Here is a 22991-nt window from a genome sequence, read left to right as displayed (position 1 = left end):
TGGCTCCTCCTGCGAGCCACCAGAAGGTTCCCTCAGGCCCTCCCTGGCCTAAAGCAGGACAAGGCCCAGACACACACACACAGACCCTCTAGTCCCTCAGGGAGGGACCTGACGTTAGAGTGACAAGGTATGGGGTTTCTGAGGGGGAGGTGGTCTGAACCAGGAGTCCCTTAACACATGACATCGGGGGACACCAGGAGGTATTTCAGGCATCTGAGGGCAGTGAAAGATACCCGGGCAACTTTGCGGGTGATTATAGCAAGAACCAAACTTCCCCTTGCCCACCCTGAAATGTGCAGAGTCCAGCTTGGGGCTTGTCCAGACCATGGGCTGGGACTGGAACCCTAGGTTCCCTGCCCACTCACATGCCCGGAATGCAGAATCCCCTAGTCAGGCACAGGTGGGCAAAGAACCACAGGCTGCCCCCTATGCATCCTGACCACCCCCAAAGCACTGGCCATGTGAGGGCAGCTTCAGTGTCTCGATTCTGCCCGCGTGGGAGTCCTGTACTGCCCAGCCCAGATGGCACCTCACACTGCCCATGACCAGGGCACCACAGCACCCCCACAGGGGAACAACTAGGGTGGGCCCTCCCTGGCCAGGCCTGACAGGGTGGCATGTGACTGGGGGATGGGCTCCCCAGGACGCCCCTCTGTTGGGATTTAATGAACCAAGAGCAAGTCCAGAAGTGGGAAGTACACTCATGGGGATCAGACACGCGCTCATCCGTTTAAATGACAAACGCGAATGCTGTTATAAAAAATAATGGCATGCTGCTTTTTATTTCCTTTAATCAGAAAAATAAGCCCGGAATTTCTGGGGTGGAGGCCCTAGGTAAGCACCAGAAAGGGGCGGGTCCAGGCAAGTGGGGCTCAGAGCTACCCTGGCTGAGGGGCATGGCTGCAGGCCTGGAAGGACCCAGCAGGCAGCAGGGATCCTCACAAGCAGGGAGAAGGCTAGGCATGACGGAAGGCCTGGCCTGGAGCAGGGGTCCCTGCTCCCTTCTCCCTGCAAATGGGGCTGGTGTACAAGGTGACTGTGCCCCAGGTGACTCCAGCCCACTCTGGCCAGTGCAGCTCTGGCAACCACTGCCTCTACAGAGCTGGCCACAGCCAGCTGTCCCCAAGGCCTGGGAAAGGCAGAGTCCAGGTTCTGTCCTCCGGGAACACAGCTCCCTCATGGGGCTCATTCGTGCCCAGGACTCCAGGAGACCTGAGCGTGCTGCTGCCCTGAGCCTGGGGCCTAGGGCCAGGGTGGGGGCTGAGGACCCAAGGGAGGGGCAGGTCCAGACAGCCCTGTAGTGTGAGATCTGTCGAGGGGCAGCCAACAGCTGACAGAGCACTGCTGGGGTGGAGAGAAGGGCCCAGAGAGCGGGTTCCCAGACCTTCCCTGGACATCTGCCCTGCTGCAGCTCCCTGGTCTGGAGACCTCCCCCAGCAAGTGCCCCCCTAACCTGGGTAGAGGCAGAATCCTGAGGAATGGGGTGGCAACCCCTGGGTCACCACCCTGTGTCCCTCCTGCAGCCTGGGGACCCTCAAGTGGACATCAGCATCACCTGAATGCCAAAGGAGGGGGCTGGGCCACCCACATCTTGACCAATTCACCACTAGGCCATTCTGCCTGGGGGCAGGGAACGCATACTGACCAGACGGGGTGGGCTCATGGACAGCACCCCATCACACACGCCCAAGCACACACAGCACACACACGCCTACCTGCACACCACACGCACGCATGCACGCCACGCACAGCTGCACACGTGATGGAGACTCAGAGATGCAAAGACGGTGTTGGCAATTTAGAGGCACAGAGAGAAAGGCCGAGGGACCGGCAGGCTCCGAGCCCTCGGTGGCTGTGTGCCTCCCCCCAGGGCGCGTACATCACAGAGCAGCACACGCGTGGGGTCACCGCGACACCAGGAGGCCTTGACACCAGCAGGGGAGAGCACGGTGAGGTGACGTAAGATGCCAGGTTCGTCTCCGCTCCTCCTGGCGAGATGGGCCTTGCTTGGCCTGATCCTGGCACAGCAGGGTTCCTGCCTCTGACTGAGCCTCAGTTTCCAACAGCAATCAGCCAGGGCCCGTCTGGAGAAGGCCTCAGGCCAGTCGGGCAACGCATTCCAGGCCCGGAAGGCCCCACTAGGGCAGCCCACACAGGGTGGCTGGCAAACTCATCCAGGGAGCTACGTGGCATCAGGCTCCAGGGCTCACAGAGGGGGCCTGGCGGGCCACTCCTGGGGCAGAGGATCGGGTCCACCGTGACCTTGGGGGCCGGCAGGGATGGCCCAGAGCCAGGGGTGAAAGCTGGGGCTGACGGGCTGGCACCAGATCCAGCAGGGAACGCCGTGGCTGGCACAGGGGCCCCAGGAGAGGCCGGCGGGGTGGGCCTGGCTGCCCCAGCAGTGAAGGACGAGTGGGGACAGGAAGTAAAGGCTGGGGTTTGCAGGGTTGGCCTGGGCCCAGAAGTGACCGCAGGGGCCGGCAGGGCTTCTCTGGGCCCATGAGTGGCCGCTGGGGAGGGTGGGGCTGTTCTGGGCCCATGAGTGGTGGCTTCTGTTGGCAGGGCTGTCCAGGGCCCAGCAAGGAAGGGTTAAGAGGGCCAGTGTGCTCTGCAGATTTGACTAATTGCTGAGGCTGTCTGAGGCCCAGAAGAGACCGCCGGGGGCGGCCAGGCTGGCCCAGGAGGGACCTGCGGGGCTGGCTGCGCTGACATGGGGCTAGGAGTGCCCGCCGGGGGCAGCAGCACCGGCATGACAGGGAGCTGCTGGGCCGGCGGCGTGGCCGCAGGGTGAGGAGTGAGCGTGGGGGCTGGCACCGCTGGCACTGGGCTAGCAGGGACCGCAGAGGCCGGCAGCACTGTCCTGAGGAAGCCCTATGGGGCTGGCCACGGACACAAGGGGTGGACCACAACCGCAAAGGCCGGCAGCAGCACCCCAGGTTCAGCAGGGACCGCAGGGGTCGACAGAAGGGACAAGGATTCAGCAGGGATCGCAGGGGCCGGCAGAGGGGACATGGGGTCAGCAGGGACCGCCGTGGCCAGCAATGGTGCCACGGGGCCAGGGGAGACCGCAGGCGCCGACAGCGCTGCCTGGGGCCTGGCAGTGCCCAAAGAGGCCTGTAGGGCTGAGCCAGGCGTGACCGCTGGGTCTGGCAGAGCTGATTTGGGGCTGGAAGCAGCCGCTGAGGCTGGTGGTGCTGACCAGGGCCCAGAAGTGACCGCCGGGGCTGGGAGGGCTGTCTCAGACCCAGAAGTGACCGCTGGGGCCAGCTGCGCTGGCCCGGGGGTGGCCGCTGGGGTGGGCAGGGCTGCCCGGGGTCCGGGGATGCCCGACGGGGCTGGCAGCGCTGACACGGGGCTGGGGGGGGCCCCTGGGGCTGGCCGGGCTGGCTGGGCCGGAGCTGCTGCTGGTGCTGGGTCGGGCCGTTCTGGTGCCAGGGGTTAGCTGGGAGCGGCCCCCCTTCTGGGGAGCACACCTGCATGGAAGAAAGAGCACGTGTCCACCTGGGCAGGTGTGCCTGCAGACCCCCCATCCAGCCCGGGCCCCTGAAGCATGCTGTTCTCTCTCCAGAGCCCAACTCCCAAAGGAGCTCAGGCAGAGCTCAAAGCACTGACGAGAGGCACAGACCCAGGGACCCCAGGAGGAACGCGCTGCAGCTGAGCCGTGGCCGAGGACAGACCCACACTCAGGGCAGCCCCAGCCAGCTTCCGCCTGCTGTCATGGGCCCGAACCCATCCAGGCAAAAAGGCCTGGGGGTGGCGGCCCAGTCACCTGGGCATTCCGTGACCTAGACCACCTGCCACAGTCCTGTGGCTGAGCGCTCCCCGCCCCCGTGCCACAGTCTGGCAGATGGTGCTACCTGTGCAGAACGCTCAGCACTAAGCCTGGTCCCCATGGTTGGTTACAGACACGCTGGACACCCCTGGAAACCCGTAGTCGGCGGAACCTGACAGACGCAGCGGGAAACGGGGCCGGCCTATCAGCTTGGCACTGCCATCCACCCGGCCAGCACACCCTCCCCACGACCTCTCCAGCAGGGGCCTGGGCGAGTCCCTGCACCTCCGTGACCCTGAAGCCCAGCTCCTATCTCTGCCCAAGCCCATCCATATGTGCCCCATACCCTGAGCCCAACAACGATGGAGTGCGTTGCCAGGCAGGCCCAGGTGCCGACGGGTGGTGTCCAGGTGCTGGTGTGGCCCGGGGACGGGCCTGGCTGCAGAGTTCCCGAAGTGGGGAGGGGCCGGGGATTCACCTGCTTAGAGGGCTGTAGCGGGACCTTCCTGGCCCCTCCTTCGAAGGTGGGCTCCAAGTCCTGCCCAGGGCTGCCCGCCTCCAGGGGTTGTCTGTTCTCACTGGGCTCCGCAGATGGGCAGGTTTCTGAGTCCCGGGGCTTTTTGAAGAGGCGACGTTGTTCCCATTTCTCCTTCCGCTCCTGTGGCTTCAGGGCCATGTCCTTCTGCAGGGAGAGGAAGGGAAACCTGTCAATTGGTGGGGAAGCCCACAGGGCCATGTCACTCTGCAAGCTGGGCCTCTGGCTTCTGACAGCACCTATCTGGAGCGGGTGCCCCTTGAGTAGGCTCTTAGGCTAGGGTCACAGCCCTGAGGGAGGGATCCTCCATTCTGAGGGGGAAAGAACCAGTGAGGTGGCTGTGGAGGGACCCCCACAACTCGGGGCTGGGGATGTGCAAACTCCAAGGTTCCAGCAATGGGCAGAGGACCAGACCTCCACCCCAGCGTACAAGGCACCCTTGTACGCTGTGTGCAGCACCCTTCCCAGTCACCCTCCACAGGACGTGCTGCCCAGGGGACACCCCAGGCCCCATGCACACTCCACAGGACATACCCCTTTGGGCAACACCCTGTAGCTGTGGTTTGGATGCAGACCCTAGACGCCATCACCCTTTGGGTTATAGATCCTAGAGTTGCCTGGGGTACCTCTTTAGCAGCTGTCCGGAAGCCTCCTGAGTACCAGCTGGTCTGCACCCTCTGCAGCCCCAGGCTGCGCCCCCTTCTGCTCACCCACTGCACTGGCACTTTTGGCTCTGGGGTGCCAGCGTCTATACTTGATAACCAGCAGGGATCAGTTCTGCTAGCCTGACAGGGCGTGCAGGGGGAGGCAGCCATGCGGTGAGTGTAGGCTCCAGGAAGGCAGCAGCCAGGGAGTAGAGCCTGTGAGGGGACAGGACCCTCCCAGAGGAGGAAGGGACACGGAGCCATGAGGGGACGCAGCAGGCTGGCAGGCTTTTCCAGGCCAGAGATAGCTGGAGCTGAGCTTCCCACCCAGCCTGCCTTCCCAGGACAGCCGTGGCCAGTGCCAGGCAGGAGGGCCTGCCACAGCACACCAGCACTGTGTACAGCCTGGCCCCATCATCCCCAGGGCGCCTGAGTGCTGTCCCACCCACGTGGCCTCTGGGATCTGACCTATGCCTGGTCCTATGAGCCTGGTCTGTCTCTCTCTCCAGACCACACATGAGCACAGGGCTTTGCTGTCACTAGCCTGCTCCCAGCTGGGCTGGTGAGGGCTGCCTATGACTGGGGACTGTGAGTCATGGACAACTCCCTCCACACCATGTGTATGACCAAAATGAGCAAATCCAGGGGCCAACTTCCGCCAAACTGTAGACACTGCAAAGATGCCTGTCCCAAGGACCCCGCAGGCTGGGTCTGGTTTCCAAACAAGCCAGACAGGAGTGAGCAGTGGACAGTTGGCTGGGAGCCATGCGGGTGGCAAGCCACCCGAGCCCTGCCGTCTCCCCAGCCACCCTGCTGTTCACATGTGGCTAAAAGATGCACTTGCCAACCACAAGGAGTTTGAAGTGACCACATTCTCCCATAAACCTGGTTTGGTATTTCTTTGTTTTGAAAAAAAAAAAATGAAGAAAGACTGCTACTGGCCCCTCCACCTGTTTCCACTGGTCCATGGTCTGGCCTCACATCCCTTCCACAGGTAGGTATTCCTGTTTACCTCTTGCCCTGCCCTCTGGCTCAGTCATACTCAGAGGACAACAGTCCACCCCAGGTCCCTGCCCTGGGACAGGAGAGACTTCCAGATGTCCCTGTGCCACACTCACCTGAGAGAACAGAGATGAACCCCAAGTTGGGGCCATTCCCAGCCTCAGTTCTGAGGCTCTCCTGGTACAAGTGTGAACGAAGCTGACCCTTCACCCTATGCGCTCAAAGGGCATGACAAATGCCAAGCTTGGATAGCTAGGTTTGCTAGGGGATGAGGGACACGCTGCCCAGCTGGCTGCTCGAGAACCTGGTTGGTTTCAGAGTCCCCACAGCAACACCACAGCTGGTGCCTGTCTTCAAGAGCCCTGACCACAGGCTGCCCTGGTGGGAGCCCTGGACAGCCCCACACATGCACTTGGGCCACCAGGAGGATAGGTTGCACGGGGCTGCAGCTGCCCTCAGTAGTCACTCCACATCCACCCTGTGGGGTTGGTGCTCAAGCTCAGAGGTTGCACAGTTGCCATCCGGGGCCAAGGCAGATAGCAGCGGGCCATACACGACCCCAGGGCCTAGGACCAAGACACCAGGTTTAGGGTATCAGGGCCTGAGGGCTGGCAGACCCTGAGCTGAAGTTTTGCCCACAGGGGTATCAGAGTGATTCCAGGGAAGCTGTGGGCTGCTACACAGGGTGCCTGGGTTTCATGGAAGGACCTGGAGGGCAGGTCCGGAGCCTCCATCAGGGCACCAAGCTGTGTTGCCACCCGGTGCCAGCCCTGAGTCAGGTGCTCTGCCTAAGCACTCCACACACAGCACTAGATGAGGACACCTTGGCAAGGAGAGGCCTCCATGACAGTCTGGGACCTGTATCTTAGGCACCACCTTCCACTCAGCCCAACCCGGGGGACACTGGCTCCCACTATCCCCAAAGTGTCAGAGGTTGCAATTGCTACAGAGTCCCAGGCCACTCTTCTGACTGACTACAAGGAGCCTCTGCAAGGTCTGCAACCCTGTAGTTCTGCCTGTGGTGCCCATCTGGGTTAGCTTGAGCCCCCTGAATTCATGCCCCCACACACAGGGCCCTGGCTAAGGCAACAACAGTGACGCTCCAGCAGGGCCAGGCCCCTGAACCTCTCTGCTCCTCTCTCCAAGAGGAGCACTGGGGCTGGGTGCATGCTGTCTTGAAGTCATCAATCAGACTTTGCTGGAGTGATTTGACACTTCTGTTTTTTAGCTCCCCTAAACGTTATTACTATGCACACTAATAAAATCTCTAATTGGGGCTGGGGAGATAGCTCAGTCGGTAGAGTGCTTGCCTTGCAAGCACAAGGCCCTGGGTTCAATCCTCAGCACCGCCAAAAAAAAAAAAAAATCTCTAATTGTACTCCAGTAAACCAACCATGGAGAGAGAAAAGTAATTATAACTGAGCACAGGACAAGGACAAGGGTGCTCATTACCAGTAAGCCCCTGGGTGCTCACCCACCTACTCCCGCCAGCAGGTACCCACTCACTCCTGGAATCACTTGGGGCCTCCCTCTTGGCAGGGTGGAAAGGCCTGGCCATGAGGAAGGCCCTCTATCTGACAACCACATCACCCTAGCTGGGCTGGGCCTGGAGCTCCCAGTAGGTCCTCCTGGATGGGACAGGAAGCCATTCCCCTTCAGGGCTATAGGCCTCAAGCAACTGCGCAGAAGACAGCAGCCAGAAGGCAGAGGTCTTGCTCCAAGCCCCAAGCCCTGCCTGCCCAGCCCACACGGCCCAGCTTAGACCACCTAGCAGCCACAGCTCGCCTCTTCACATGACCCTCCCATGGAAAGCGGCAGCATCCACACATCTTCACCCTCCCTATCTTACATGTTCACGTGCTCTCTGGGCTGTGGTTGGCCCTCTCCTGGCCAGCCCAAGGTCTCCACTGCCCAGCACCCTGGCAGGGGGGCTGTGTCTATTGTCCCTCTAGCTAAAAAGGTGGAGCAAGGTTTCCCCCCAGGACCCTTCTTCTTTCCTCAGCTTACATTCCCACAGTGGGCAATGCCCCTTATGCCCCTGCCAGATACATCTAACATCACTCAACTCAGCTGCCCCACCTTCCTCTCCTGTGGGCCCTGTGTTGCAAAAACCCCAGGGAATGTCCCCACAGGCTTCACTGACTCCCACTTGCCTGCTCTAGAAGTCTCTGGACTGTGCATGGCCACACTTCCCATCTACCCACCCCTGAAACCTTCTGCTGGCCCATGGCCTTTGATACCCGCAGGCTTTCTGGAGCTGGCGAAGGCTCCTGAGCACCCAGTGGGTATGTGGGCTGCCATGTGGAACAGGAGGCAGAGCTGGCTACACTGCCACTGTCTAGTGTCTAGGAGGGGTGCAGGGCCAGGGTCCCTAGAAACCCAGCCTGGGACCCAGTGTGGGGCAGTCATTCCTGCTACATGTCCCAGGCAGAGTGCTGAGACCCTGCTGCACAACACCCGCCAGAGCTCTGCGAAACAGCATTTGTCCCTTTAGACCTCTGTTCAACCCCTGCACTGTGCCTGATGCTGTCTGTGCCGAGAGGTCAAAGGTTACTTAGAGACAAAGAAGACCTCGCCCTGTGGCCAGACAAGAAGCAGATGGCAACAGGCTCTGGACAGACAGTGCTGTCAAGGGAGAAGCCAAGGCCACAGGTGGGCAAGAGGAAAGAAGGGAGATGGTGGTGGAAGCTGGAGTGAGGACCAGGCACGGCAGCCCAGGGGCCACCTGCCTGGAGTCTGCATCAAGCCACTGTCCATCTGCTGTGACCCCTTGCTTACTGTTCACTGAGCTCACATTCACTCGGCTGGTCTGACAAATAGTTTTGAGATCAGCATCCATGACACTCCTGGAGCCTAGCTGACATCGTCTTCTCTCCAGCTCCAATTTGTTACAAGGCCACGGATTACCATCAGACATGGATGGTCTGCTTTTCAGTCCCAACACCTTCTCTGTCAGGATTCCTCTGGGCTGCCCAGAGGCAGGGTCAGGGAGATGGCCGGAGGCAGCAGTTTATAAGGAAGGAGGTGCCAATGGGCTATGAGTGGGAGCTGGGCCCAGTCCCCTGCAGGGTCCTGTGGGTTCTAGGAGGGACTTGGAGACTGGAACTCCTGACATGCCAGGTTGGAGCTATCACACAGGCAGGTCACCAAGGGCTCCCAGCCTGACCCCGTCACATGGCCTGCTGTAGTCACTCTAACGCAGATGCAGGTTCTGTGTATTCTTTGAGCACATGATCTTGTCCACAATTAAACCAGAAAAAAATGAAATTGTTTAGATTTAGACAACGACAAAGAGTAGCAGCCAGATGCAGGAGCCCAGGCAGGAAGGTTCTGCAGAAGAGCAAGCGCTGCAGGGTCCAGACAAGACTGAAGCCGAGCCCCAAGTGGCTGGGAAGAAGGAAGGAGAGGAGCCACAGGCCTAGGGCTCTGGGTCAGGGCCAAGTCCCTGCACATGGCTGATGTCTGCTTTAGGCCTCCCAGGGCATTGGCCCTCTTAAGTCCCTCTGACAGTGGACCCTGGCCCCACTATCCCAGGAGTCAGGGTAAATGGGTCCTTTAGCCCTGCTGGCTGCCTTGGGTCCTTGGGGGCAGGGCTGGGCCAGCAAGCCCCTTTGGCAGAGCAACACACTCTACTCTCCCCCACGGTCCTGGGCCCTGAGCTGCAGGCAGGTGTAGGCCTGTTTTCTGTCCCACTCTAGGTTCCTCCCATCCCTGACAGCTGTGACTCAGCTGTCACCCAGGGTGGGTCAGCCAGCCTACCCCTGCAATGGCAGGCCTGTGATGTGAAGGGACCAAGTGGGCCGGGCTGGAGAGGGAAGGGCAGGTGCTCAATGCTCAGCCTGCCCTTAAGCGTGTGCTGGTCACCACTGCCAGCTGGTATGGATGTGGGCACAGGGTCTGCCCAGGGGCTGGAGGTTGGCTACAGGAGACAAGGCGGGCATAGAGGATCGAGAGCTCCTGAGTAGGTCCACCAGGCTCTCTTCCAGCTCTGGGAGGCAGGGTGCCTCTGACCTGTGCATTTGGTACAGACAAGGAACCTGGGGCAGAGGGGGCACAGGGCCGCCCACACACGCAGTAAGAGATGTGCAGGCACCCGGACCCAGGCATCTGGTGGAGCACACGTGCTTCCCTGCCTTGCCTGTTGGCAGGGAGCTCTGAGATAGTGTCTTGAGGCTGTTCCTAGGAGCTCAGGGCAGGAAGGCTGCCCTGCCTGAGGGAGGCAAGCACAGAGCCTGGGAGTCAGACACAGGCAGGTCCAGGCCACTGGGGCCCTAGAAGGAAGGCGGGTTTTATTCCAGGATGACAGGAAGTCCCTGGGGGTCTGCATTAGGCAGCAGACAGGATCTGAGAAGTCAAATTCACTCCTAGCTTATTCAAGAGAGATAGATGGTCTACCTACCTCTAAAGAACAGTCTTACAATCTCCCCCAAGGCTGGAGGGAGGAGCTGAGACCCACTCAACATTGGGTGGCCAGGGGTTACCTTGGCCACCTGGCCCTGTATACATCAGGCAGTCCCTGCAGTCACTGGGCTCCTTTCCTGCCTACTCTCTGCCTCAAGGTCCCTGGGAACAGGCACATAGTTGTGCCTGCCATAGGAATATCTCAATCCTAGACATGGAGTCGGATAGGGAGGGACAGACCATGTGGGCACTGAAGTGTCCAGCCCAGGGACAGAGCTGGGAGAGAAGCCAACACATGAAGGAGTGCCCAGGCCAGAAAGGAAGCAGCTCCCTGTTCTCAGGGTGCCCCAGGCCTGAGTTCTAAACCCCTGACTGCCACTTACCAGGCAGGGTAGCCTTGGGAATAGCTGTACCCTGGGCCTGACATCCTTACCCTACAGCACCGTACCCTCCCTAGGGGCTGCAGGGGTGGGGGTGAGATGTGTAAACACAGAGTCCTGGAGCCACACTGCCCTAGGAGGCAGGCTTGTACTGGCCCTGCCCTTCACTGCTGACCCCACTACTCCTGTTGCCACTGAGCATCCCTCTCACAACCAGCACTGCTGACATGAAGAGAAAGGCTCTGGGGAGCAAGGCTGGGGCTTGGAGCAGCAGCCAATCTCGATATACATGGCTATTCTTCCCCTTATAACCATGCACCCAATCCCAAGAAAACACCTGGCTGGCACAGGCTGAGCAGGCTGGAGCAGGCGTGTGGCTCCATGCCCTGGCCACCTGCTTGTGGGAGTCCCCAGGACAGCACCTGCTTCTACTCAGCCTAAAGAGCTTGCTGTAAGTAAGAACTGCAGCTGGGCTGCCAAGACTCCTGCTCACCAGGCCAGGCTGGCCATGCCTTCTGCCAGGGTCCCTAGACACACGTGAGCACATGTATGCTGTAACTGGGAGGATGCCACGGAGCCTCCAGTGCCTGCTGACCTTGGCAGCGCAGGAGGGACTATAAGCCCCAGAAGCTTTCCACAGAAACCAGATGAAAAAGGTCCTGCAAACCAAACAGAGCTGACACATGGGCTGCTACATTTTCTTTTATAAACTATTTTGGCAGAGCAGGCCACCAGAATAATATCCCAGAGTCCCCAAAGCTCTGGAGCAGAAGGTACCCGAGGGACAGCCATAGTCCACCCAACCTCCAAAACTGCTGTCCTCCCATCTCCTTCAGAGGTCTCCTCATGTACCGACCCAAATCTGTACCTGCTAGGCTTCAGATGCCCCGTGCATCTTTCCTCCACGGAGGGCTGGAGGCCCATAGCCTCTCCTCATTGCACAGTGCTCCCTCAGCCTCTGTCTGGCTGGTCCCCACCAGAGGCACTTCCTCAGACTGAGGGTCCTCCTATGACGGCTTCTTTGCTGCCCTCCTGACACTCACTAGCAAATGGGCTTGTGGGCATTTCCCTCAGGCTAGCTCAGGGGTTGGTACACACAAAAATGCTCAATAAATGCTCAAGTCAGGGAGTGAAGGACAGGTGGAAGCTTACTCTGCTGGCCCATGAGCTTGTTGGTCACTTACAGAAGTGGGCAAGGCCTGCCTGTACACAGCCAAGATGACCAAGGCAGCAGAGCAGAGGTGTGTGTGAGGGGCCTGCTGCAGCCTCACAGATGGCTGCCCAGAGACTGTCCTTGGGGCACGAGAAACGGCAGGCACTGCTGGTCTCTAAAATCTGGGCAGTGGGCTGAGGAAGGGCCTCTGAGCAGGGCAGTCTAGTGATGTCTCCCCTCCTGACTTCTCTGGAGTCTTGCAGATCCACCAAGCCAGCTTCCCCCATGTCAACTGAGGACTCCCTAAGACAGGGGCCTGGGAGCCCACAGAAGAAGAGGAGGGCACCTCTCCACCATATGATTCTTGCCAGGCGGAGGAGATCCCCTCCACACATGATGCGGGCTTGGCCCTTACAGGCAAGGGCTGCCCCTTCTTGTAGGATGGGAACTTCCCAAGAGAGAAGGGGCCTAGCAGGCAGGTGGTAACCACCCCTCTGGAAGGTCAGGGGAAGGCTCCAGGCCCAGAGGCCAGGGAGAACCTCACAGGCCTCCTGTACCTGCTGCTCCAGTGGAACATTCTGACCTGTGTCACGCCCTCCACATGCCCCTGCCCCCAGCCCCCTGCCCAGTCCCTGATCACAACCCTCACTGCCCCCAAGTCACCATGTGCATGGGGGCATGCAGGGTGGGAGATCTCAGGGCATCCTGAGGCATCTTGGGGGCCCAGCAGCCTGGAGAGGTGGAAGAGCGTCTGAGGTCTGTGGACTTGTAAGGCATTTAGAAGCCGAGGGCACAGGAAGTCAGGTGAGTCTGGGTGAGGTTGCAGAAAGTGAGCCCAGATAGGGGACAGCCTGAGTCATGGGGACTTGGGTGGGCTGGGCTCTTCCAGATCCTGCACCCAGGCTGCAACCAACTCGGGCCTTGGCACGTGGACAGAGCTGGGCCAGCTGTCCCTCTTCTGACTGTGGCCCAGTTCACAGGTCCCTCACTGAGGGGCCACCTGACTCTAACAGCCAGGCCAGCCCACCCCATCAGTCACTCTCCTCAGCCTGAAAAGTCAGCTACTAGCCAGTTGTCCTTAGCCTCTTTATCAACTACAGACCCTCACACCATGCAGACTGATCAACAGGAAGTAGGACTGCATACCAGGACCCAAGGATTCTGCCCAGTGCTCAGGAAATGCTGATTCTTGTGCCACTTGGAAGGTTCTAGAGTAGAGCAAAAGGTGGAAAGTTTCCAGCCCAAATGCAGCAGAGCCAGCAGAACAATGGCCACAGACTGACCTTCCAAGGAACACTGGGGTAAGCCTCCAACTACAGCAGAGCAGCCCAGGGACACCCCACTAATCCCAGGGAAAGAACTCCTCCTCGGTGAACAAGACCCAGACAGGGAGGGAGCCTGGAAAGAGTGCACATGGGATGCCACATCAGAGCTGAGGAGGAGGAGAGCCCCCAAGGGAAGGAAGGGCTGCAGATGCCCACGGACATTGCCACCGACCCACAGCTGCAGAAGGGCTAGCAATTCAGTAAGACAGGAAAATAAACTGCATCACAGCAGTGAGAAGAGCAGCAGTCACATCCTGGTAGCCCCAGGAGGATCCCCCAGGAACTGCAGCACCGCTGAGAGACCCATCGCCTGGTGCAAGAACAGTGCAAATGCCTCTCTTACGGGAACACTGAGAAGACACAGCGAGACGAAGTTTCCACTCAGAGCAACAGACACTAAACACACGAAACCTCCAGCCCTCAGAGCACTCGGAAAAGGGCCCCTGGCTCACTGCTCATCCAACTGCCACGCAAACCTGCAGAGTCGATGCCCCCACACAGGAGATCAGTGGTGCGGGGAGACGCAACACTTGGTGGATCTCCTGGAGGGGACAGAGCTAGAGGGGCTACCTGCCAGGGACCAGGCCAGGCAGGAAGAACCTAGGTGGGGCAGGCAGTCAGGCACCCAGCGTGGCACTGCTGAGTGACTTACAGGGACACCTGAGGGGGGACTTCCAGGCAGAGGACAGGGCCAATCCCAAGACCAGGGGAGACAAGTGTGGCCACAGGAAGAACCTAGAAAAACCTGGATGCTCAAACCAAAAAAAAGTGACAGTCCCAAGAAGCCAGGGGGACGGGGCTGCAGGGAGCAGGACCACAGAGGGAGGAGGTGAGGCCCTTTCCGTAGCCACAGAGGGGCAGGTACAGGCCCCACCCTGTGCAATGCCTGCCATGGCAGCCAAGGAGCTGTGGCTCCCTTGTGGGCTAAGAGGCCAGGATGGCTTTCTTTCACATGCTGTGTCTGTCCACCTCTGGGAGTGACTGATGTCCACATTGCCCCTGAATAACCCAACAGCATCCGAGGGCAGGTTCCGGGCTGCAGGTTCCAGTTCTGAGACTGCAGGTGAAGCACCTCCCCTCTCTGGGCCTGTCTCCCCACCTGCAGAACAGGAAGCAGCCACAGGAGGTGCTCCAAACAGCAGGCTCAGACCAATGGAAAGCAGCCCTCTGCTCCCTCGGGCTGGGCCATTTCCCCCTACCCAGGAAAGGCCAGGCAGGGGCATGCAAGCTCTCAGCACACACTCACTTCCTGGAGGTCCAAGTGCCAGACTTTGCACATAGTCAAGAACTGGGAGGCCTGTGTCCTACCTCCCCACAAACTGGGCCACACTTCCAGCCAGATCCTGATGTCCTTGTAGGCCCTGAGTTACATTGTGATGCCCCATACATCCCACAAGGAGCTCGTAGAAAGACCACCACCTCAACCTCTAGGACATAGCCAAAGGCAGGCACCCCACCTCTACCCACATGGCCACTCCAAGACCCTGAACCCACAGGCTACAGGTGCACACCCTAGCCCAGAAGGTCCTATTTGCTGCTGAAATCACTTCTCAACCCTGGACAGTCTGGGAAGGCTGGACACTGGGAGGCTGCCTTGGAGTTTCCTGTCTTTTTTTTTTTTTTTTTTTTTTTAAATCAAATATTGAAACAGGGCCTGGCTGTTCTCAAATTCCTCGGCTCAAGAGACCCTCCCACCTCAGTGTCCCAAGTAGCTGGGACCACCAGTGTGTGACACTGTGCAAGGTCTCTGGGGTGGGTTTCTTCAGCACTGCTCTGCCCACTGCAGGTCAAGATGGGCTTCAGGGTATCTTGTGGATGATCAAAATAACTCATGATGACTAGAGAAGAGGTGATGTAAAACTAGAGAAAGGCAGACACCGGCTCCACAGCCGGCATCCTGGCACCTCCTTCCCACCTCATTCCCTGGAGCAAGGTGCGGGTACAAGGAACAAACTCCCTGCACAGATGCATACCTGCCTGGCCTGTGGAAGGGTGAAGTGCCATGGAACATCACCTCCACCTTTTCAGAGCTTGACTTCTGAAGTAGGTGAAGTGATTTGCTGTTTGAAATAAGCAAATTAATAACAACAACAAAATCCACATGGAAGACACATGGAGGCCATACCAGAAAGTGGTTTCCAAGTGCCTCCTGGGAGCTGGTCACCACCCAGGTGCATAGGCCAGAGTGCTGTGGCCAAGCATCTCACTTGATTTGAGGGTGCTGGGAAAGAAAGGTAGACACACTGCCTGGGGCAGAAACAGGGCCTGGCCTACCTCCCTGGAGATACAGGCACCGGCACAACCTGTTCTGTGGGCCTGAGGTCAGCGCTTGCATCTGACACAGCCTGGATGCTCCTCTCAGTCCCACACAATCTGTAGGCAGAGAACAACGGCACTGTTCTTGCTGCTGACAGGGGCCCTCTGTCACCTCTGCTTAGTACAACCAGGAGATAGTTGTCACAGGGAACAAGAGGGACAGTAAGAGCCACCTGTCCAAATTGTCCTTGCTTCCTTGGATCTCCCGTCCCCCACTCACCCCCCACTCTTAGAGAGAAACAGAGTCAAAGGTGACCCTGGCTCAGGTCTGCAGAGCCCCGGCCCAGTTCATTCCCTCTGCACACTCTCAGTTCCACCACAGGGCTCTGGCCCAAGTCTGTGGATCATTAACGGCTGCATGTGTCCCTCTGCCCCGCTGCAGCTGACAACCACCACTGCAAATTCCAGGGAGCACCTGCTGCCCCCATGGACACAGGCTTAGCAGGCAGGGCCTGTTCCTCTAGCAGGGGCAAGCAGGTATGTGAGGGTGACAGGGTGGGGGTCTGCCTGGGCATGGGTGGGGTCTAGAGCAGAGACCTGCACTGATGTCCTCAGGACAAAGGTACTGGGACACTTCTGCTCACAGGCCTACAGCTGCTGTTTGGCTGTGCATGAAGGGGTGAGCTACTTCTGGGGTTACATGGGCTTCACTTGATCCATGTCATATCCTCTGGGGACCCTAGGCCTGGAGGTGGAGCAAATGTGAGCATAGGCAAGTGGCTGGGGTCCTGCTGACCCTGGGCATACAGCCAGTATCTCCTCTCCTCTGAGTGTCCCATGTGGAAGGCTTGCAGAGCAGTGAGCCACACACTCCAGACTGTGCAGGTTGGGGCAACCGGCTCCCCTTGCAGCATGTCTCAGCATTCCTGTCTGTGAAGCAGAGGTGACCAGCAGCCCTCAATGGTCATTAGAGGAGTCAATCAATTAATGTCTATAAAGGAAGCCTAACAGTGAGTGTTCACTAAGCCAGTCATCACTACCAATGTAACTATGAATTATCTGAACTTTGGGGAGAAAAAACTACACTTTAGTAAGAAATGAAGCCAATCAAGACCCTTCTGGGTGGACCTAGAGATTGACCTTCCCAGAAGTCCTGTACTTTTCAAGGCAGGCTCAGAAGGACAGAGAGAGGACTGACTGAGGTGCCATGTTTGTGTAGATGCCAAGGAGGCAGGCAGACTCACTGTGACCTACGGGAGCTGCTCACTGCCTTCAGCCTGGGGAAAGTGACACAGAAAGGGTACAGGCAGAGCCAACATAGGCAGAACATTTATGACCTTAGGCACAAACTGGCTTCCTGAAAGGCAGCTCCTCCTTCATCCCTCCATTACTGTGTGCACAAGGCACTCTCCATGTGTTGAGCTCTTCTGGGAACCTACATTATTTAAGAGTGGGGTCAGGTGCAGGTGACACTCAGAGATAGGAAGAAGGGCGGCCACTTCAGACATCTGGGCTGAGCATCAAAGGCATCAGACGGTACCCAGTCAGAGGACAGTAGTGAGACTGCAAGGATGGGGACCTGAAAGGGGCTGATGTGCTGAAGCAGAGAGGTAAGGAGGCTGTCTGGACACAGGGCCTTCAGCCATGGTGGGAGTTTTAGTTTTCCGCTCCCAGAAGCAGTCAGGTGGGGCAGGACAGCAACATCATCTGGAGCATGAGGCCACAATGTAGGAGCTTAGCACTGGGCCTGGCTTGCAGAAGTGTTCAGGAAACTGAAGCAGAAGATCCTGGGCTGTCCTATCCTTTCTCACCACAGAGCCCTGGTGTGTGCCACCACACCCTATCAAAGTATCTTAGCTGGGGATCCCTGGGCCCAGAACCTACCTCAATCTCCCCAGAAGCACATGACAAAGTCTGATGGACAGTGTGGTAAGCGCAAGCTGAGAACCCACCTTGTGCTCACAGATTCCTCACCTCTGTCCATCTACCTGGTCAGGCAGAAAGCAGCAAACCCATTCCAGGAGCACATTCCCTGGCCACCAGCACCTGACCCTGTGGCTCTTTACAAACCCAGCAGATCTCAGAGTTTGGATGTGAACCTACAGAGAACTCCCTCCCAGGACCAGCAGTGACCATGTCCCCTTTTCCAAAGCTTGCTTAGCCTCTGACACTGAGGATCCCAAACCAACACACACTGAGCCCTGGGGAGAAAAGAGCTGGACACTGAGACACCCAGGGACCCAAAGCTCAGCCCAAAAGGATCCCGAAACTGCCCCATGGGATTCACTTAGATGGAGGTCTGCATTCCTGGGCTATGGGGGTGCCCAAGGGCCTGTTCTAGGCAAACAGTGGCTCTTACCCATTTCACCTGCCCTCTGACAGTATCTCCCTTCTGGCTCTACTCACCTGGATTCAGGCAAGAAGGGCAGTATTTGCTCAGCAAACACTGTCCATGATAACTCAGTCAGACACGCATTATTTTTGCTAACCTATTACCCATGCAATAAGCAGCCATCACCAAGAAGGGTCTCAGGGTTGGCCCTCCCTCTTCCTTCTAAACAGAACCCTGAGGGGAGGGCAGGACAGGGAGAACCTCAAGTGTCCATCTTATCGCTGCCTCCCCAAGCCCAGCACTGCCCAGAGGCCCAGCACGCTCGGAGACAGTGATAACTTGGCAACAGAAACATAACCGAAACAAGGCCGACCGTGTGACCCGACGGCCTCCCCGCAGCTCGGACGCCCTCACCGGGAGCTAGGTCTTCCCGCCGACGCTGCGGGGCGCGCGGTCCCGGGCCGGCGGCCGGCAGGGCTCCCGTAGCCCGGCCGGGGCTTCGCGGGCCCACCTACCTCCAGGGCCTCCAGCGTGCTGAAGCTGGCGATGGCGAAGCCGTCGATGACCTCCTCCTCCTGCGAGCTGGACTCGCGGCGGCGGCGGCGCGGGGGGCGCGCTGCGCGGGGCGTGGGGCGCGGGGGCGGCGCGCCGCGGAGGCCCGCGTTCTCCTTGCCGGGGCTGGGCTCGGGCTCTTCGCCCGACGACGGGCTCTGCGTGCGGGCGTCGCGGGCGGCCTCCCGGCGCCGGCCGCGGTCCCTCTGCGCACGCGAGCGCCGACTCGGCCGGACCTTGGCCTCCATGGCGGCCCGCGGCGGTGACCTTGGCCCCGCGCCGCCTGCTACTCCGCGCAGCCGGGCTGCAAGGACGCCGCGCGGGCTCGGGGCCGGGCCGGGCCGGGCATGCCGGGCGCGGGCGCTCAGCGCCGGACGCCGCGCGGCCTGGGACCCCCGGCCCGGGCCCCGCGCATCGGCGGGCGGCAGCGATCAGCGGCCCTCAGTCAGGCCCCCGGGGGTGCGCCCCATAGCGATCGGCGGGCGGCGGGCGGCGGGCTGCCGGGCGCAGCGGAAGGCCGGGTTCCTGGGCACCGGGCTCGTGAGGCGGCGGCAGCAGCGGCAGCGGCAGCGGCGGCGCCCGGAGCGGATAACAACTGACGCACTTCCGCCCGGCCGGATCGCCAGAGGAAGTGGGCCTGCACCCGGAGCCCGCTCGCCCGGCCCCGCCCTGCCCACAGGCCCCGCCCAGCTGGGCCCCACCCCCTCGGCCCCCGCTCGACTCGGCCCCGCCCCGCCGGCCCGGCTCTTCTCCACCGGGTCCCGCCCCCGGCCATCAGGCCACGCCCCTCGTTCGTCGCTGCACCCCGCCTCTTCCTTCAGACTCGGAGTCCCGCTCTGCTCCGCCCGCCCCGTCGGTCAGCTGTGTACCGTCAGGCCCCGCCCCCTTACCAGGCCCCGCCCTCCGCGGAGTCCAACTCCCTCATCAGACTCCGCCCCCTTCGTACTTCGTTCTTCTCAGCCCCGCCCCGCCGGCCTTTCTGGGGGCATCAGGCCCCGCCCTTCTGCTCTCTGAGTCCCGCCCTGACGACCGCGCCCACCAGGGAGTCCCGCCCCTGCAATCAGGCTCCGCCCCTAGGGCAAGCCCCGGGTGGTCTGCGCCGCTCTTCCGGCCCCCGAGTAGGCGGTGCGGGGTCCCTTGGCCAGGTGGCCAGGGATGTTGCCAGAGGGCGCTCGGCACCGGAGCACGTGAGCGAGAGCGGGCCGCCTGCCCACAGCCCGGCCGGCTTCTCCGCGACCCCTGGGGTTGGAGACCGCGTCTGACCCGGTCAACCACCCTGGACTCCGCGATGACACGACCCTGGGGCCCGGGACGCACCTATGGGCACCCGTCTCGCCCTTTTCTCGTCCGGGCTGCCCGGCGACTGCGAGCCAGCGGGTGGGCTGCGGCGGGCTGAAAGGCAGGGCCGCGGGACGGGGAGTTGGAACCTACACTTAAGGACGAACTACCTCTTTCCTCAGGAGGGGCTGCTGAGGTTGGAGGGCTTGACCGGTGACGTTTCCTGGGGCAGGGGGACTGGACACTTGCGCAGTCCCTAGACGAGCCTAAGTTCGGTACACCTACCAAACGCCTCCCAAGCCCAGACCAGTTCGCGGTGCAGTGATTAATGAGACAGGGGACCCTTTCAGAAGTAGGGGGCAAGACCCTGAGCACATGGCCAAATAAAAACCACAAGGGAGGCCCAGCAGAGAGGCCCTCTGAGAGGGGCAGGCTGGAGCTGACACCTGTATCCTGCAGGGAGGGTGCAGAGCAGTGGAGAGTCTTTTGGCAGAGGCTTCAGCTTTGCAAAGAGACCTGAGGACAGGGGGGAACCCACATCCTCTGTCCCTTGAGAGGACCTTGGCCTCAGAGTGTACAGGCAAGGAGGTGTGGTCTGGGTGTCACCAGACTGTTGGCAGGGCTCTCCTTAGGGCCTTTGAGAAGGTGACTCAGGGTTTACCCAGGCCCTTTCTGTCACCCCCAGCCTCCTTAGGGTGGGGACCAGTCCCTCTTCCTCATCGCATTCCAGGCTTTGTGATGAAAACACCCACCCATCCTCCAGCACCCTCCCTTAGATTAAGAAGTGAACCAGAGCAGGCCAGGAAGTGTGGATGAGGGTCACATGCACAGGACCGCAGCCTCAGGCCTCTTCCACTGGGAGCCACCCCTGTCTGAGGCAGCCCTACCCCCAGCCTGCTGAGCTTCCTGTGGCCCCTTTCCTGCATTCCCTTCCCAGCCAAACAATTGCTTGGGGTCTGCTGAGGTCCAGGACTTGAAGTTGTCAAATATGGAAATAAACTCTGCTCATTTGTTCTCCAGGGGTTTGGATGTGCATCCCCAGTGAAGAGGAGGGCTGTTTCTGGGTTCCTTCTGATTTCCTGGGGAGGAGTCCCCAGGTGTCCTGTCTGGGATTCCTGGCTCAGTTGTTCCCCAGGGAGGTCTTGCTTTGAGGAAACTTCCCTGTGAGGAGAGAACATCTGGGCCCATGGGAAGCCGCTGGCAGGGAGGTTAGGTCTGAGGGTGGTCTGGGACCCAAGCCTGTTTGCCTGACTCTGTGCCGTGACCATTTGTCTCCAGAGGCACATCTCAGTGGCTGCATGCCCCTCCCGGACTCTGAACTTTCCCCTCAGTGTTTGGAAGGACCCTGCCAGAGCATGCCCCACAACGGTCACTGCACCCCCACTTCCTTCCCTGTGCTGTTGGAGGCAGAGCCCTCGCTCCTGGTTTTAATCAGTGCGTGTGCAACCCCGTACCTGGGGAAGGAGGGCTGCTCTGGGCACGAGCTTGACTGCCAGCTGCATGCAGCTCTCCAGGCTCTGCAGAACTGGATTTTACATTTTGCTTATTGATTTTAATCTGAAATTCAATGACTGCACGTGGCTAGCAGCAGGTGTTGGGCGAGCAGTTCTACCACTAAACTGCTGGTTCCACCCTCAGCCCCCCATTCTCTGGCAATGTGTTAACAAATGATTTAACTTCTCTGGGCTCAGTTATTCTACCTGTGGAGTGGGGGTGGGCAGCCAGCCTTCAGAGGACACTTGCCTGACAGCAGGCAGGAGGCTCTGCATCTGTCGTCCTGGCCACCCAGGATCCTTGAGCCCTGGGTCTGAGCTGGCTTGAGCACTCCTTTTCACAGCCCTCTGGGTGTGCTAGTCTTGAACCACAGTTTGAATGACCAGTGCCTGCTGCCATGTGTAGGTTGGACGTAGAGTCTTGACCTCCCTGACCACAATCCCTGGATCATCACCCCTTGACTACTCCCTTGCCAGTCATTCCCTGGCTCTTGAAGACCCAGCCAACCCTCCCCTTTCCTTCTGCCCTCCTCCCAGGCTCCCAGTGCTTCTTCTGGGATCCTGGGGCTCAGCTCTCTGGTCCCTATAGCAGCCTCTGTTCCAAGCCTCAGAACCCAGTCTTCCTGTCAGCCCAGGGTAGAAGGGGATGGGGTCTGCCATCTGCAAGGAAAGCTCCTAAGGGCAGCAGCTTCTGCAGGAGGTTGTCAAAGAAGCACCAGCTTATCACTGGGGCTCTGCAGCCCAGGCCCCCACCTGTTGCCTCCCCCAGCCCAGGTCCCCACCTGTTCCCACCCCCCAGCCCAGGTCCCCACCTGCTCCCTTCCCCCAACCCAGGCCACCACCTGTTCCCATCCCCCAGCCAGGCCCCCACCTGTTCCCTTCCCCCAGCCCAGGCCCCCACCTGTTCCCTTCCCCCAGCCCAGGTCCCCACCTGCTCCCTTCCCCCAACCCAGGCCACCACCTGTTCCCATCCCCCAGTCAGGCCCCCCACCTGTTCCCACCCCCCTAGCCAGCTCCCCACCTGTTCCCTTCCCCCAGCCAGGCCCGAACCTCTTCTCTTCACCCAATCAGGTCCCCACCTGTTCCCACCCCCAGCCAGGTCCCCACCTGTTCCCTCCCCCAGCCCAGGTCCCCACCTGTTCCCATCCCCCAGCCCAGGTCCCCACCTGTTCCCTTCCCCCAGCCCAGGCCCCCACCTGTTCCCACCCCCCAGCCCAGGCCCCCACCTGTTCCCACCTCCCAGCCCAGGTCCCCACCTGTTCCCTCCCCCAGCCCAGGTCCCCACCTGTTCCCACCCCCCAGCCCAGGTCCCCACCTGTTCCCTCCCCCAGCCCAGGCCCCCACCTGTTCCCACCTCCCAGCCCAGGTCCCCACCTGTTCCCACCCCCCAGCCCAGGCCCCCACCTGCTCCCACCCCCCAGCCCAGGTCCCCACCTGTTCCCACCTCCCAGCCCAGGTCCCCACCTGTTCCCTTCCCCCAGCCCAGGCCCCCGCCTCTTCCCACCCCCCAGCCCAGGCCCCCACCTGTTCCCATCCCCCAGCCAGGCCCCCACCTGGCCACTCTGCTGCTCCCTGGCAGTGTGTTCTCTGGGCAGACCTCTGAGAAGCAATGCAATAGCGAGTTGCTTCCAAACTGGTCTGGCAGCCCATGCATCAGCCCTCGGAGCCTGCATGTTCTTCTGCAAGGCCCTATGCAAAGTTAATTGACTTGACTTGAAATTGTATGCAAAATTAAATTTGCTCCAACAGGTCCCAGTTAGGCCCTATAAATCAGCTGCACCATCTGTCCTTTGGGGTTCGAACATTCGTAGCTGGAAAACTTACTCCACCTCTACCAGATTAGCCCTTGCACATTCTTGAGCCAGCTG

The 22991-nt window shown here is 60.1% G+C and overlaps 1 protein-coding gene across 8 annotated transcripts in view; it reads right to left on the bottom strand.

Moving 5' to 3' along the window:
• The window catches only part of Fbrsl1 (fibrosin like 1), a 67042-nt gene extending 48067 nt beyond the window's left edge, over positions 1–18975 (bottom strand). For 3 of the 8 annotated variants that reach the window (XM_047560013.1, XM_047560014.1, XM_047560015.1), the window contains exons 1-2: positions 18316–18974; positions 4251–4454 (exon numbers count right to left, since the gene is read on the bottom strand). In XM_047560013.1, coding sequence (XP_047415969.1) covers positions 4251–4454; positions 18316–18600 — 489 coding nt within the window. In that variant the 5' untranslated portion in view covers positions 18601–18974. Of the gene's footprint in view, positions 1–764; positions 3474–4250; positions 4455–18315 lie in introns of those variants that run through there. The other 5 variants (XM_047560017.1, XM_047560020.1, XM_047560021.1 and 2 more) reach the window with 3 other exon arrangements.
• Positions 18976–22991: the final 4016 nt, after the last annotated feature.

This window comes from Sciurus carolinensis, chromosome 8 (assembly GCF_902686445.1).
Source record: "Sciurus carolinensis chromosome 8, mSciCar1.2, whole genome shotgun sequence".
NCBI lineage: Eukaryota > Metazoa > Chordata > Mammalia > Rodentia > Sciuridae > Sciurus > Sciurus carolinensis.
Note: the sequence above shows the minus strand (reverse complement) of the source record. Positions and strands in the feature narration are given on the sequence as shown.